Source organism: Halichoerus grypus, chromosome 9, assembly GCF_964656455.1.
Source record: "Halichoerus grypus chromosome 9, mHalGry1.hap1.1, whole genome shotgun sequence".
Taxonomy (NCBI): Eukaryota; Metazoa; Chordata; class Mammalia; order Carnivora; family Phocidae; genus Halichoerus; species Halichoerus grypus.
Window position 1 is genome coordinate 106,627,592 of NC_135720.1, and position 16,754 is coordinate 106,644,345.

A 16,754-nucleotide genomic window follows, 5' to 3' on the forward strand; every position below is an offset into this window, starting at 1 on the left:
GCCCCTGCTCTAATAAAGAGAAATCCATTAATCAAATAATGGCACTGGTGGAAGTACAATTATGGACTGAGAATAGTGGTTTGAAAGAAATTGAATGTGTAAGAAATGACCCTGATGTTGACTTGTGGTTGGGGTCGGGGTAGACTTCCTTAAGAAATACAGTCTGAGCTGAGATCTGAATGAAGGATGCCCAGGATGTGACTAATGAAAAGAGTATGGGAAAAGGAACAGCTTTCCAAATTAGGGGTGTGGGGGCACACCAGCATGTGCAAAGATCCTGTGGTGGGAGGCAGTGTGGCAGCTTCAAGAAACTGAGAGAAGACCAGAATGGCTTGGGGTGGTGGGATGAGAAGGTGGTAAAGAACAAAGAAAAGAGAGATACATTGCCAGACTGGGACAAACTTCAGAGCCCGATCGGCCTTGTTCATGATTTTGATTTTTAACCTTAAGAGCACTAGGATGCCCTCAAAGGATTTTGAACAGTGATGGGGTCGGAGTTATATTTGAAAAGTTCATTCTGCTGCTGCTGTCTGTAGCATGGACAAGACCAAAAGCAGGGAGATGAGTTGGAGGCTATTGGGATGGTCCAGAAGACAGATGAGGAGGTAAATTGATAGGTTGTGGGGTTGGTTAAAGGAGAGGGAGGAGTCGAGGGCAAGAGTTTAGAGGACCATCCATTCTGAGGAACATGATGTTGACTTTGCCTTTGAATATGGAAGTAGAATTTGGGGTAGGCAGCTGAGCAGGAGCCCAGACCCTCCGGACTGGGAGTAGTGACTGGGGGTCAGCAAGGTATAGTGGTGAGTGGGGATGTCAAGGAGGAGAGCTTGTGTGAGAAGAGAAAGGGTGTCTCCTCAGACTGGGTCATAAGCCCCTGAAGGAGACTCACTTCCCAGTGGCAGCACAGGGGATGTTTCTCTCATTTCTCCCTTTGTTCTGCTCGCCGTCATCCAAATTCAGGTCTTAGTTATGTCTCACCTGGATGCAGCGAGAGCCTACTAAAATTCTCAAATTTTAATGTGCACGTGAATCACTTGGGGGTCTTGATAAAATGCAGATCCTGATTCAGTAGATGGAAGCTGAAGCCTTGAGATTCTGAATTTCTGACAAGCTCCCAGGTGATACGGACCGCATTTTCGGTGAGGGGAGTGGGTCTCCTTGCTTCTGAAGCTCAGCGCCATCAAGCCCAGCATCCTTGTGCCTGCTCGGATGCCTTCAGTAGCCATTCATGGTCATATTCAGGATCTATTCTAGCTCTCCTTGGCCAGCCATGGTTTCCTCCCACTGGTTCCCTTCATCCACCCTTCATTCTACCAAACCAAAGCAAATCCCTTGCTCTGAATTTGTCCCTCTCTATCATTCAGAAAGAGACAGATACCAACTCAGTCTAGTTCCCGGTTGGAGGGGGCTACTGCAATGGTCTTCACACTTTGCTGCTTAAAATCCCCCATAAAAGGATGTGGTAAATGTAATGACCCCCCTCACACATTTTCAGTTTACATCTACATTTTTTATCATACATTTGCAGAAGATGCAATTTCCAGTATATTAAAAACATTGATATTTTTAAATAAAACTATTACGTCACTGTTTTAAATTTATCCAGTGGAATCTAAGCTCCATAGGCATTTGATATCCACCATCATCCATTTTAAAAATGCATGAACACGCTCTTCACTAATTGTCAGTGTTCCTTTTTCTTCTTGAAACTTTATTTCTGTTCACTTCCCCTGTGGAATTTTATCCTAATGGAATATATGTAATCTATTTTATGCTTAAAACTCTTTCATTTGTTTCCCTATCATATTTGTAACAATTTTATATGAAATTAAAACTTCTTTAATTTCCTGAAATCATAAAGCTCTAAGTATTAAAATTTTCTCTGGTTTGAGTTATGTTAACAATTATTAATAGGACATGATTGATCAAAATAACATAAATGTATTGCTAATTCGGATAAATAATTAATAAACATAAAACCTAAAATTATATTGAGGATGTATCTCTTGGTGAGATGGTAATGCTGGATGACTTTTTAAAATAAAGCTTTTTATTGACTTCAGACATACATACCTATATATGACCAGAGTGTACAGCTTGAATTATCCAAGTGAACACACTCACTTGAATAAATACAGTTATCACCACGCCCAGAAATAGAATACTGCTGGCATTGGGTTATTTCTTCAGTTTGTTTTTATATTTGTGGAAGAATATTACGTATTGTATGAGATTTGAGACGGGCCGACATTGATTACATTTCCATTTTTTAGTCATAGAGATGTAAGCCCTGAATATCCTCATTCGTGTGAACTGATAGAAGTTTTGTTAAAACAGGATCACTCAGTTCTCCCCTTTTCTTAAAAAAGATTTTTATTTATTTATTTGACAGAGAGACACAGCAAGAGAGGGAACACAAGCAGGGGGAGTGGGAGAGGGAGAAGCAGGCTTCCCGCGGAACAGGGAGCCCGATGCGGGGCTCGATCCCAGGACTCTGGGATCGTGACCTGAGCTGAAGGCAGACGCTTAATGACTGAGCCACCCAGGCACCCCGATCACTCAGTTCTTGATCTGCTTCTGAGTTCTATACCGAAAATCACATAGCGATCTATCACTAACAATTAGACTTTAATTAACTTCTGTTAGGCCCTCCTAAGAAAAAAAAGGAATTGGAAACCATCCAGCTTCAAAGAAGATTCACCACTCATTTATTAGAGTTGCTTGTTTTCTAGATGGTGGCCAGGGGGGTTTTACTGGGGCGATAATAAGCCCAGTTAAGATTTGGGATTGGGTAAGAGGTCTGTCTTTCTTTTGTAGAGAAGGAGGGCAGTTGTGAGAGTGCAAGTATAAAATGTCAACTTGCACCTTCGTCACCAGTCAGTTCTAGAAAACAGCTTCTATGGAAGTTTGAGGATCTGGGAATTAAGAGAAAGAAAAACTTTCTCTTAAAACTTGGAGTGCATGTGTGTATTGCTTGGAACGTTTTCGTGTACTCCCAGGGGTTTGCAGACCCCAGTTAGACGTCCCCTAAAGGACCTGTCTGAGTCAAACCAGACTAAACCAGTCTCTCTAGATATCCTAGTTCATGGTTCTAAGACTTGTCCCAGTATGGTTTTTCATGCCAGGTCAGCACTGTGCAGAGATGTTTCCCTGAGCAGGGACCTCAGAAAGCAGGGAACTGTGTTGACGGGACAGGCAAACTCATGTGTGCAGTACTCCCCTTGGAAACTTTCTCCGGTTCCGTTCTTATCTGGCATAAGCTCTCCAGTCTGAGTTCCCATATCTGTTATTTTTACCTTTTTATTACGTGCATCCTTCCTTCTGGCATCGTATTTATTCATGTGACCCATCATCACCTTTTCTAACCATAAACACCTCAAGAGCTGGCCCATGTCATAATCATTTCCTGGCATTGTGCCTTATACTTAGTAGGTGTCTAGTAAGTATTTGTTGAGCAGGTAAGTTGATAAATGAATGGCTTAACCTTCTTCACATCCCCTGCAGGTCCTAGGATAGTGCCAAGTCCCAGAAGAGTGGAGGAATTAATCAGTGAGCAAAACAATGAATTAACAAATCAATGAACTAATGAGCCGTGGAACAATGGCTGGAAAGTAAGAGAGTTCCCATCTCCCATGAGGGCCCAGATCTGCAGAATCAGTGTAAAGGGTGTGCAGTGTATGAAACAGGCTATTTCCAATCAAGTCTCCTGTTTTGTATTGAATTCTCTAACTGGTCAGGGTAGATGTCATTGTTCCTGCGGAGCGTCCAAGTAAATCCGGTCCTGTGCTTTGCACCTTGTCTTGCAGGTGTGCGCGGCATCTCTGCACCCCGGCAGTGTTCGGTCCATACCTCGGCCCGCGGGACCATGTCAAGCCCGCCGCTCTGCACATGAGTGGTACGGGCCAACAGGAACATCTGGCTGCAGCCACGTTCACAGACATGTCAGCCGTGGAATAGTGTGGACACCTTCTCTCAGCTTCTCAGGGTTTCAGTCCTTTTGGGTTTGTTTCATTGACCTTTTTTTTTTTTTTATGGTTTTGTGGCTGGACGTTCCCGGCCAAGGCAGGCGCCATGGGGGATCAGCAACTCTACAAGACCAATCACGTGGCCCACAGTGGTGAGAACCTTTTTTACCAACAGACCCCACTTGGCATCCATGGCGGGCTGAACCACAACTATGGGAATACAGTCACAGGGGCTGGAATGGAGGCCCCTCAGGCATCACCCATCTCCCCCCACTTCCCTCAAGATACTCGGGATGGTCTAGGCTTGCCTGTTGGCTCCAAAAACCTGGGCCAAGTGGATAGCTCGAGGCAGGGAGGGTGGGCAGGTCACACCGGGCCTGGAAACCATGTCCAGCTACGCGGCAACCTGACCAACTCAAACATGATGTGGGGGACCCCGGCCCAGCCTGAGCCCACCGATGGCTACCAATATACCTACTCCCAGGCCAGCGAGATCCGGACCCAGAAACTCACCAGCGGTGTCCTGCACAAGCTAGACTCCTTCACCCAGGTGTTCGCCAACCAAAACCTGCGAATTCAGGTCAACAATATGGCCCAGGTGCTGCACACCCAGTCGGCAGTGATGGATGGGGCCCCTGACAGTGCCCTCCGCCAGTTGCTGTCCCAGAAGCCCATGGAGCCCCCAGCGCCGGCTCTTCCTGCTCGCTACCAGCAGGTGCCCCAGCAGGCTCACCCTGGGTTCCCCGGCGGGCTGTCCAAGCCAGCCCTGCAGGTAGGGCCGCACGCCAGCCAGGGGCACCTGTATTACGACTACCAGCAGCCGCTGGCTCAGGTGCCAGTGCAGGGAGGACAGCCACTGCAGGCCCCCCCGATGCTGTCCCAGCACATGCAACAGATGCAGCAGCACCAGTATTACGCGGCGGCGCCGCAGGCTGGGCAGCAGCACGTGTCCCTGCAGGACCTGCCGCAGCAGCCGCCGCCGCTGCCGCAGCCCCGCCCGCCGCAGCCTCAGCAGCCCCAACAGCAGCTGCAGCAGCGGCAGGGTCCGATGCAGATACCTCAGTATTACCAGCCCCAACCCGCGATGCAGCACTTGCAAGAGCAGCCTCAGCAACAGCAGCAGCAGATGCACCTGCAGCCCCCCTCTTATCACAGGGACCCCCACCAGTACGGCCCGGAGCAGGCGCACGCTGTCCAGCTGATCCAGCTGGGCTCCGTGCCCCAGTACTACTACCAGGAGCCCCAGCAGCCCTACGGCCACCACCTCTGCCAGCAGAGCCACCTGCCCCAGCACCAGCAGCGCGAGGACAGTCAGCCCAAGACCTACCCGAGCGACAGGCAGGCCCAGGCCATGCTGAGCTCCCACGGCGACCTGGGGCCTCCCGATGCAGGAATGGGAGACCCCGCAAGCTCGGACCTGAACCGGCTCGGCGGGGCCCTCCCGCACCGGCCGCTCCTGTCCCCCGGCGGGATCCACCTCAACAGCGTGGGGCCTCAGCACCAGCAGCTGTCTCCCAGTGCCCTGTGGCCCCAGGTACTCTCAGCGTGGGGGCAGCTCCGGGTACCTCGGTGTGCTGCAGCGCCAGCCAGAGCGGAGTCTGTCTAGGCAGTGCCCGGCCCTCTAGCCAGCCCCCTCCCGGGCTTCTGTTCCCTGTTCACGCCACGAACGTTAACCCACATGTGGCAGACGCTGTCTGTGCCAGGCACGTGGGACACAGAAGCGATTTCGACTCAGTCCTCTGCCCACTGAGCTTAATCTTGCTCCAGAGGCGGCCAGAATACCATATGAGGTCCTGAATGATGCGCGTGGTGGTCAAGGGGCCCAGGGACCGCACAGTGGGGGGTCTGGTCCCCTTAGGTCTGAATCCTCAGAGAATTCCTTTGTGAAATTGTTCCCCCTTTGGGAAGGAGGCCACGTTATGACAGCATTTCTCCAAGCATATTGCTCAGACCAGGGAGACCATAGAATGTTTAATAGATAAGGCTGGGGGGAGACAGGTTCTCCAGATAAATCCATTTTGGGGGTTCCTAAAGTGGATCAGGTTGCAATGCTGAGGGGCTTCTCAGAGCCTTTAATATGCTAATGGGCGCTGGGAATCTCCCAGAGGGGATACCTCCTGTGGCTTCAGAGATGAGAATCTTAGCTCAGGATTCAGGCAGGTAAAGGGAGTAAGCCAAGTGGCCTATTAGGAGATAATGAGGAGTGGTGCCAGCTCTGGTGGCCTGGAGGACAAATGCCCCATCTGATGGCATCCTTATTCAGGACTTTTAAAAACCGTCTAGCCAAACAAAAACCGTCGGCAGGCCTGTGGGTCACGGCTGTTAACCATGATTGTTTCCCAAATGTATTTGCCACAAAACGGCCTCCTGTGTGCTGGGCACTGTTCATGCCTTGGCATGTTCTGGGTGTTATAGTCATGTGACAATAGGCTCAGGGGAGAAGGGGACCAGGATAGATGGAGAGAAGGCTCTGCTGGAGGCTGGAGATGAACTCCCCTTGACCCTGTCTTGCTTGAGACTCAGGCCCATTGGTAATGGAGAGCGTTTATGAATATAAGAATAAGGTGGCATGGCCAATGCCGACCTGACGAGCAGGAGGTCTCCGGGCATGCCGCTGTGTCGTCCAGCTCTCTGTTCCATGTTTCTCTTGGGAATGGAGCCTGTCTGTGCACACAGTGGTGGACAGGGAGAAAAGGAAGGAACGAGGTGGGGGATTGAGTCCTGGTGGGCTGGTGGCTGGTGGCAGCTCCCGGAGTAGGTGTGTTACCAAGTTGGGAGGCTGGGAGAAGCAAGGGAAAGAAGTGTCAGGTGCACCCAGCACCTGGACTTGAACTGCTGGCCCCTGTGAGCTTGGGGAAGCATCTTAGAAAGTGCAGGCCCAGGGGTTCCCTCAGCTCAAAGACTCCTCCCGTGAGAAAGACACTTTTTTTCTCTTTCTTCTTTCTTCCCATGTCCTGCATGGCTCAAAATTAGATGCACCTACCTGATGGCAGAGCCCAGCCAGGGTCCCCCGAGTCAAGGTAGGATGGGTGCAAGAAGGCATGTTGGCATTTTGGGAGAGTGGGAGGTTTTCCTGGGTTGTCTCTCCAGATTCATTTTCAAATTCAAGGTCAATTTCTCAAAGAAGTTTATCATAATAATAGCAGCAGCTGTTGTGTTTGAGCATTTACTGTGTGCTAGGCACTCTATATTTTGTGTAATAAAGCAGCCCAGTGGGGGTGGGTAGGATTACCATGTGCCTAGCACATAGTAAGCACTCGACCATCCTTGGCTTTATTCCTGTGACTTTATGAATGAGAAAACAGGCTCAGAGAGCTTGGAGTTGTACATCAAGTAAGTGGCAATACTGGGATTGACTCCAGAGGCCATGTTCTGTCCACTGTTCGTTCAGTCAAGTATTTATTGAGTATCTATTGTGAGCCAGCCATAGAGCTAAGCTTTGAGGATGGAGCAGTAAATAGTATAGACTTGTTTCCCCCCATCATGGGCATGGTAAATTCTTAGCCAGAACCTGACAAACTGCTAAGACATGCCGTCTAGAGGCTGAACCAAGGGACTTAGACACGTGTCTCCAAGGGAAGGCTTCTGGAAGAGGCAGCCTGAGCTGACTCTAGAAAGATAATAAATAGGCCAGAGGTGGAAAAAACCCAGCACTTGATGATCTAGAATGAAGGACGTTTTGTTCAACTCTTGCATGACTTTGAGTAAGCCCTTTTTCCCACTCTTGAGCCTCAGTTTTCCATCTGTAAAGTGGGCTTAGTTCTCTGAAGGGTATTGGGATAATACAAGTGGGGCCCTGGGAGCACTGGATGAATGAAATGGGTTCATTGTGGGGTGTGAGGTCTTGTGATAAGTCACCCTTCCTCTTTGTCAACATGTGTGTCCTCTCCATTTGGCCCTACCCTTGAGCAGTGGCCAACCAAAAGGAGTGTTTGGGGAGCAATTTGATGCCAAGAACAAACTGACGTGCTCCATCTGCCTGAAGGAATTCAAGAGCCTACCTGCCCTGAATGGCCACATGCGGTCCCACGGGGGAATGAGAGCCTCCCCCAGCCTCAAACAGGTTAGCAGGAGCCAGCTCCCGGCCCTTCCCAGGCCATGTGTTGCTTGCTTTGCTTTGCTGCTGTCAGACAGAGAGTGATGTGACCCCCCGGTGGGCACCTGGGGAGGCACCATCCTTCCCTAACGGGAGTGCTTAAGCTTTGCCCCTAGGAGCCAGCCAGGTCAAACAGACCCCACTTCCACTGGTTTCATGAACAAGGGTCAAAAACAGAGGGGCTAGAAACCTTCTGAGGGATCCCAGTCTCTCCACTTCCTGAAAAAGACAGCAATGAAAACACGTAGATGCGATATTATTTTTAACTTCTGCTGCTTAAAGCACCTAAGACCAGAGTCTCTTGGGCCTCCCAGCGTAGTAGCCGGTGGCCAGGGAAAGCTAATGTGACCATTGGGCTCTCAGCCAGCACTTTCTACTCACCGGTGCACTAGTGTGAGACTCTAGCAATGGAAGGTCTTTAAATACCCTCAGGATTATCCAGCGAGGATATCCATGTGGTGAACTACCCATGCAGTTTTAGAGTGAGATTAAAATTCAAAGAATTTCTTAAATTCTTTAGATATTATTGATCTAAATTTAAGTCTATGGGATTAACTCTCTGTTCACCAAAATCCTGGATACTCCGGCTCACTCCCATCTCCTGACCATTCCAGATCAAAGAGCTTTGTCTTCCATTGGACAGATGAGTAAACTGAGGCCCATAGAATTAAGAGGTCCTACACAAGAGCTTACGTGTTGTGTTTTGTGCCTGATTACCAGTCCATATCCTTTTCTTTAAAAGCGACGACAACAACAAAACTTCAATATCTGCTTTAATTATACAAGTGATAACGGTCGAGATTCTTTAAACATAGAAAATAGAGTGCATGGCCTTGTCCACTGCCAACTGGCATCACTTGAGCCAAGGGACTCAGGGTTGCAGGAAGGAAACCACCCTGCCGTGGTTCTCTGTCACCCACGCATGATGTCCTGCAACATTTCAGGAAAAGCAAAGTGCGTCCCCCCTTGGGAAGGCTGCTCTCAGCCCAGGATCAAAGCCTTTATTGTCTGTGTAGGAGGAAGGAGAGAAGGCCCTGCCGCCTCAGCCTCAGCCCCAGCCTCCACTACCACCTCCGCCGCCACCGCAGCTCCCTCCCGAGGCAGAAAGCCTCACGCCTATGGTCATGCCCGTGTCTGTCCCTGTCAAGCTTCTCCCGCCCAAGCCCGGCTCTCAGGGCTTCGCCAGCAGCATCGTTGCCGCCCCCTCCGCCAGAGACAAGCCAGCCAGCTCGATGTCGGACGACGAGATGCCCGTGCTCGTGAGGATGACCCTCTCTCCCCCACACTCGCCCCAAGGGGCTGCCCCTCACCCGCCTGCTGTGAGTTGCTGCTCTGCCCCCGCCCGCCTGGGGTGGGAACATCCCTTTGCTTTCCTGGAGATGGGGCAGCTCTTCCAGGGTCGCTGGCCTGAGCTCAGACATGGCTTGGGCTCTCGGGGTGAGCCGCACACGGCCGCCTTGGGAATCCCGTCCTTGTCCACACTGCCTGCTCCCCAGCGAACACCCGTTACTCTACCGTGCTAACGGTCTGGGTAGATTCGGAGACCTGAAGGCATTCCAAGAGGGAAACAAAGATGATAACTCAGCTGGTAATCACAGCTATTAAAATATGGAAGGACTATCCCAGATAATAAATAGCTATTGCCTGGAGCCCTGGCCCCCGCACTTCGGGATCTCCAGACCTCCTCAAATCCAGCAGCTACAGATGGAAGCCCTGGCACAGCAAGCCTCCATGCAATAGCCCTGGCATCCGTTCTGATGGTCAGCCTAAGCGGATGCTTCATATTTTCGGTATCCCACCTGCATTATTAGCCTTAGAGGACCTAATTCACTAAGGTTCCCAAAGTAATTCCACTGAGAGACACCCACCCACCAATCTCAGGAAAGCAAAGAGATTTGTGTTTCTCACTCACTCTGAAGTTCTCCTTCTCTTTCTCAAATTCCAAGTGCTTCACCCAAGCAGCTTAGCTTGGCTCTGGGGCAGAGATCTCTCTCTCTCCCCCTCTCCTTCTCCTTCTCCCTCTCCCTCTCTCCCTCCCTCCCTCCCTCCCTTCCTCTCTCCTTCTCTTTCTGTCTTCCTCCCTCTTACCTCCTTCCCTCCCCTGGGGAGTCTGTAACCCATGTGGTCGACTACATCAGATTTGTTCCCTCTCCACAAAGTGGTGTGCTGGGTCACATTTGTCCTCAAAGAATAAGTGGCTGCTGGGATTCCAGGTGGTATGAGGGTGGGGTTGGGCCAAAATAGGGGTAAGGTGGATAATTAAGAGAACTAGAAAAGTCCAGAAAGAACCTTCTTGGTTCTCTATGTGATACCAAGGCCTCAGAAGAGGAGAGGCTGAGGGGGAACCTCTGGGAGTGAGCACGGTTCTCATAAGCTGGCAGGACTTGGGGGCCAGTAACAAGCAGAGAGATGAAATGACAGCCAAGCTCCCGCTTTGCCCAGGGAAGTTCCTGATTTAGCGGGAGAGACACTGTTTCTACCCCTAGAGAACTCTCAGCCTGAAGCTGGAGACGGTATGGTTCCTAGTCACAGAGGGGTCAGAGCCCCAGGCAGCACCCCCTGCCCCAATTTAAGACAGTGGGAAAGAAACCAGGGCAGAGAGGAAACAGTGGTCCCCCATAGGGGAGGACCCCCGGGCAGCTAAAGTAACTAGGGACTGGGGAGACGAAGGGAGTTTGGTATGAATTCGCTCAGAAGACCACCATGAGCACAGTTCTGAGCAGGGTTTTAAAGGCAGAGATGAAGCTGGCTTTGTGGAAAAGGTGAGAGAGACATTGTTAAATAAGGAGATAAGCTGAGCTAGAAGCATGTAGCTAGGATTGAGTAAATAGGGGCAAGGTCCTGACACTTGATGTAAAGAAATTAAAATGTCTGGGGAGGAGCCCTGGGTTCTAATCCCCACTCTGCTGCTGGCCCCCTGGGGATGCAGACAACTGAGACCCTCTTCCTTGAAAAGCCTGGGTTTCTCCCCTGAGCTGGGGGTTGGACTCCTCAGTGGTTCTCCCTGCTCTGGGGAGCTTTTAAAACGAGTGGTCCCACCTCCAGAGTCTGAATAGCCTGGTAGAGGTGGAACCCTGTAAATGCTTCCTCTCAAGTGACATCCAGACCTGACATTCTGGGTGGTTTCCCTGGCCCAGGGTCTCCGAGCCTTGCCTGGAGTTGAGAACTGGAGTAACAGGACCAGAGGCTCAAGTACAGGGAGCCCAAAAGGGACCTGTATCAGAGGTCTGGATTCCCGCACAGGGTTGAAAGTCATGCAAGGTCAACCTGTGCTCAGATGGCCTCATCCCTTATCCGGGAACAGGGTATATATAAAGCTTCGGGATTGCTTCCCAACTTGGGGGGCAGAGACATCCACTCCCCATTCTCAGAGTTCTCTCTCTGCTTCAGCCTCAGGTGGTGAGGAGCCCTCTGGTGGGGAAAGGAGGCAGGTTATAGCACTCTGGCCTCAGGAGAGCCCCCTGGGGGTGAGCTGGGAGCCTGGAGGGGTCCTCTGCCCCCTCTCCTTTCCCCACCCCTCAGCTTCCCTAGACTTCCCTCCTGGGGGTTGGGACAGCAGCCCAGAAGACAGTGAAGCTGAGGGAGAAACAGGAGGGGCAGCAAAGGGAGCCCAGGGCTGAGGGGTGACTGGAGCAGGTCACATGGCCTGGAGGCAGCCGGTCACATGACCATGGCCAGCCCTTCCCATCACCCCCTGCTGCCTCCTTACTCGGGTGCCACCCTGGGCACAGGAATTGCCAGGAACTGCAGCTCTGACAGGCCCTGGCCTGCAGGGCCTGGGAGGGTACCACAGACTGCCCAGAACATTTCTGCAGGTATCCCCGCTGCCTCTCCCACCCGCACCTCGGCCTCCCCAGCCACACCCAGCTACGCCCAGCTCTCCGTCTCACACACCCCAAGTCTGTTTCTGTTTGGCTTTGGCATGCCCTGCTTATCTATTTATGTGCATATGTTTACTTATTAGTATATATGTATCCATGTGGCAGATCTTCCTTCCAGACTATGCTTGGTTCCGCTGCCATAAAATAAACGAACACTGCTGACAGGAAGCAACCCAGGAGAAGGGCTTGCTGCAAATGAGCTACCGTCCTGGGAGCAGGGGGAGCAGTGGTGAGGGGTGGGGGGCGGGGGGGCGTCACCACATCCGTTTTTAGGAGAGCACGTGAAACGGGCCCGAAAGACCGTAGCTGGTTCTCCCTCAGCTCCAGAGTTACCTCGACGGAGAGCCCAGTGTGGGTCACTGGCCCTGGGAGCCTTGGCTAGGCCTGGTCCCCTCTTCCTGCTCCACAGCCTCTGCCCAGCTTCCCTGAATAGATTATTCTGTCCCCTTCTCAGAACATGTGTTATCTGTCCCTGATGGCCGTCCCCTGGGAGCGGTGGGGAATTAAAGGGCCCACTCGGCTGGATTCCACTCACCAGATGGGAATGCGGTGATAAGCAATAAAGAATGTGAATTTTTTCTTTCTTGCCCACCCACCATTCCTACCACCCCCATCTCTCTCCAGACATGAGGGATTTCCTCCCAAACCCAAGTTTCCTCCCCCGTCAAGCCACCGAACTCGCCCTGTGGGAACTGGAGGTGGCGGTTTTTCGAGGCAGGGGATGCGGGGTTGGGGAGGGGGCAGGTGGCGGGGGGGGGGGGGGCGGTGTTCCCCGTTAGAACAGACGCTCCCCTTCCCTCAACCTGTGGAAAGGGCCTGTGGGGAAAGCCTGAGGATTCGACTCGGACCGTTCTTGCCGTTCTAGGAAATCCCCAAGAAGCATCAGCCCGGTGCGGCCAAAGCCGAGGAAGCCCTCAAGAGCTTGCCGGAGAAGAAAAAGTTCCGGCACCGGCCCGAGCCGCTCTTCATCCCGCCACCGCCCTCCTACACCGCCAACCCCGCCGCCTCCTACTCGGGCGCCACCCTGTACCAGAGCCAGCTGCGCTCCCCGCGCGTCCTCGGGGACCACCTGCTGCTGGACCCCGCCCACGAGCTGCCCCCCTACACGCCCCCGCCCATGCTGAGCCCGGTGCGCCAGGGCTCGGGGCTCTTCAGCAACGTCCTGATCGCGGGGCACGGCCCCGGCGCCCACCCGCAGCTGCCCCTCACGCCCCTGACGCCCACGCCGCGGGTGCTGCTGTGCCGCTCCAGTGAGTCCCCGCCCTGCCGCACCCCACCCGCTTCTGCCGGAGACGCTTAGACTAGGCGGACGCTATTCCCCCTCGGGGGAAGCCCAGTCTAGCTGGGGAGACCCCGGAGCCGTAGTGACGGCCTCTTTGGCATAAGCGAGCAGTTGAAGTGTGCCCTCGCTCCCTAAGCCTGGGCCGTGGATAATCGTCGGAGACACCCCCCCCCCCCCCGCCCCATACCTGTACTAAGTAGATAGACAAATAATCAAGATTAAGTATTAATCGCAAGACCCGGCTTCCACATCTTCTGCACGCGCTGTATAAAAATCAAGCATGGAGAGCCCGGGAGCTGGTGTCTCTTTCTAAGAGTAAGAATGGTTTCAGAGGAACGGTAGAGCTTAGCCGACCAGAATCGGGGCGCTGGCTTCTCCTTACCCCGTGCGAGAAATGAGTAACCCTAAGCCATTTAGCGGCACATGCCATCGGGTTCCTTGAAGACTACTGGGGGTGACTCTGGCATGGGTTGGGTGGGAGATGGGTCCCATTATGACCGTTTAGGTCACTGCTCATTGGCTTTAGTTTCTTCGGTACCTTTCCTGTTGACCACTGACCTCTGGTTTTTGTGCTTCAGACAGCATTGATGGCAGCAATGTGACAGTCACCCCAGGGCCTGGAGAGCAGACCATTGATGTTGAACCGTAAGAAAAAGCCAATTTTGGTTTGGTTTTTTTTTTTTTTAGAACAGAAGCCTCAGCTGAGGATGAGGAACCACCAAATGAGAAGTTAGAGAAATTGTAGGATCATGGTAGTTCTCAAGTACTGGTGTTTCAAGGCTCTTTCCAAAGACTAAATGCATACTAAAGCATGAAACCCTATATCCAGAGAACCTAGTGACCCCATCTCCGGCTGCATGGTTGTGGTCACATGCTTGCACATCCCCAGTGACATTGAGCTCTCTACAAGGCTCCATCCAAATGCCCTTGTTTCCCTGTCCCCTCCCTAAAATTCTTGGCTGGTCCTCCAAATAGGTTTGGTGTGGGTGGGGATGGGGAGTATAATGGAAGAGAAAGGTGCTATTTACTTTTTTCTTTTTTTTAAGATTTATGTATTTACTTAGCATGCATGGGTGAGTGGGGGAGGGGCAAAGGGAGAGAATGTTTCAAGCAGACTCCTCGCTGAGTGAGGAGCCCGTCCCCCGACTCGATCCCACAACCCTGAGATCACAACCTGGGCCCAAACCAAGAGTTGGAGCCTCAACTGACTGAGCCACCCAGGAATCACAACAAAGGTGCTATTTTCATAGATAAGCGCAAAAAAGACCAGGTGGTAGAGTGGTGACTGACTACCTTGAGTCAGGAATCTGAAAACCTGAGTTCCAGCACCATTTTTTTATTTGACCTTGATGAAGTTAACCTTTCTAGGCTTTGGGGTTTTTTTTTAAGATTTTATTTATTTGAGAGAGAGAGAGCATAAGTGGGAGCAGAGGAAGAAGCCGGCTCCCTGCTGAGTCGGGAGCCTGATGCGCGGGGCTCGATCCCAGGACCCTGAGATCATGAGGCGGACGTTTAACCAAGTGAGCCGCTCAGGCACCCCAACCTTTCTAGGCTTTAGTTAACCCACCTATTAAGTGGGAGTAATTATCACTGCCTTGCTTACATCACAGGTTTTTGTGAGATTCAGGTGGGATAATTTATGTGAAAGTGGTCTGAAAGGGATAACAAATATAATAAGCACATTATGTTTGTTCCATTTTTCCTGGTTAAATGGTGCCAGTGGCCATGCTCTGGGCAGCTGTTGTCTTGCAATTAGCACCCTCCCTGTCTGAGTTACAGTGAGCTATCATGCTCCAGGCAGACTTCTCCCCCGCTCCCAGCAGCATCTCTCCCTAATCTTAAAGCTGTTCCTTCTCCAGTGAAAAGGCCATGCCTGGAATCTTAGGATCACACTGTGAGGAAATGCCCCTGCATTCTTCTTGCAGAAGGAACTGGTTTCCTTCTTTTTCAAGTTCCTGACAGTTGCTCTTGACCTCAAATTGAAGACCACACTGTTGTTTTCGTTCTTGTCCTTAAAGACGCATCAACATTGGCTTGAGGTTCCAAGCAGAGATCCCAGAACTTCAGGATGTCTCTGCCTTGGCCCAGGACACACACAAGGCCACACTGGTATGGAAGCCCTGGCCAGAGCTGGAAAACCATGACCTCCAGCAAAGAGGTATTGGCATGTGGGGAGAACTGGGTGGAAAAGGCTTGATCCTCTCACAGGGGTCTCTGGCTCCAGTCTCGGTGTGTTTGTCCATGAGACCAAGCTCTCTCTGATGCAGTGGCTTCTCATTGTCCCCAACAGTGGAGAATCTCCTGAATTTGTGCTGTTCAAGTGCGTTGCCCGGTGGAGGGACCAATTCTGAATTTGCTTTGCACTCTCTTTTCGAGGCCAAAGGTGATGTGATGGTAAGGAACGGTGAAAATAGACTTCACAGTTCATATTCTCCATGTCAGAATTCTGAAAAGTATTTTCCTGAGTTTCTGCATTGTCCCAAATACCATAAAACCAGTTCCTAAGATCATGACCAGTCAACATGCCACCATGTTCCTTTATCTCATTGATTGGGTCAGAATTTAATGCCTGCAGGAGAACCTGCAGTTGGACTTTCGTTTATACATCTGTTCGCAAGTAGTAATTATGATCACATCTGTCTTGGGAAATTAGAATTTCTTTTCAGCAGTCTTATAATTCACATCAGAAACCTGGCCTCCGGTGATAGAGGTAGAAAACCTCACTGAGACAAGACTTGGCCTGAAACAGTGTATCCTACTCTGTTGATTGTTCTTCCCTACTATGGAAGTCAGCCAGTTCGATGTTCATAGAACTGTTTCTCTCCTAACCAAAAGGAAGGGTTTGCTGTGCACCAGCTGGGGTCATTCTTCCACCTTTGACAGAGTCAGACCTTTGGTGCCATTTTCCCAGGATCCTAGCTGACCGTTTGCCTGCTCCACCCGGGCTCCTGGCAAGGGCACTCAGTCACTAACCTGTTTCCTCTTTAGTAAACACATGGTTTTGGTACCAAATCTAGCCTCTTGCTTTTTGATTTTATGAAAATGTGCAAGTAAACAAGTGTCCCAATACTACCTTCTCATGAGATTATTGATCCCCTTCAAGGATTTTCTAGAATGTTAGAGAACACTCCTTAATCCTTTAAGACAAGTGTTGCAGAGAAGCACTTCTCAAACTTCTAATGTGCACACAAATCACTTGGGGCATCTTGTTAAAATGCAGATTCTTACTCAGAAATTCTGGAGGTGGGGCCCAAGGTCCTACGTTTCTAACCAGCTCCCAGCCGATGCCTGTGCTGCTGGCCCATGGACCACACTTGAGAAGCAAGAATCTAGACCTTGCTCTGTCCCTAACCCATCTACGATTCCACATGCACCATTTTTTTTTTAAAGTTGACAAGGCTGAAGGAGGCATATTTGAAAGGGTTCTTTCTCTAAGCTCTCTGGAAAGACAGTATATAATAGCATAGTTATTACTAACACAACTGTTTATGTTAAATTGTAATGAAATGCGGTTTTTCTGCAAAAACAGT

The 16,754-nt window shown here is 51.0% G+C and overlaps 1 protein-coding gene across 13 annotated transcripts in view; it reads left to right on the forward strand.

Annotated features, from left to right (window-relative positions):
- Positions 1–16,754, forward strand: part of TRERF1 (transcriptional regulating factor 1) — a 194,614-nt gene that overhangs the window by 154,408 nt on the left and 23,452 nt on the right. For 9 of the 13 annotated variants that reach the window (XM_078055322.1, XM_078055321.1, XM_078055327.1 and 6 more), the window contains 8 exons: positions 3,807–5,499; positions 6,939–6,985; positions 7,878–8,028; positions 9,078–9,380; positions 12,808–13,192; positions 13,803–13,869; positions 15,243–15,382; positions 15,515–15,618. In XM_078055322.1, the coding sequence (XP_077911448.1) occupies positions 4,072–5,499; positions 6,939–6,985; positions 7,878–8,028; positions 9,078–9,380; positions 12,808–13,192; positions 13,803–13,869; positions 15,243–15,382; positions 15,515–15,618 (2,625 nt within the window). In that variant the 5' untranslated portion in view covers positions 3,807–4,071. The remainder of the gene's footprint in view (positions 1–3,806; positions 5,500–6,938; positions 6,986–7,877; positions 8,029–9,077; positions 9,381–12,807; positions 13,193–13,802; positions 13,870–15,242; positions 15,383–15,514; positions 15,619–16,754) is intronic. The other 4 variants (XM_078055330.1, XM_036101773.2, XM_078055331.1 and 1 more) reach the window with 2 other exon arrangements.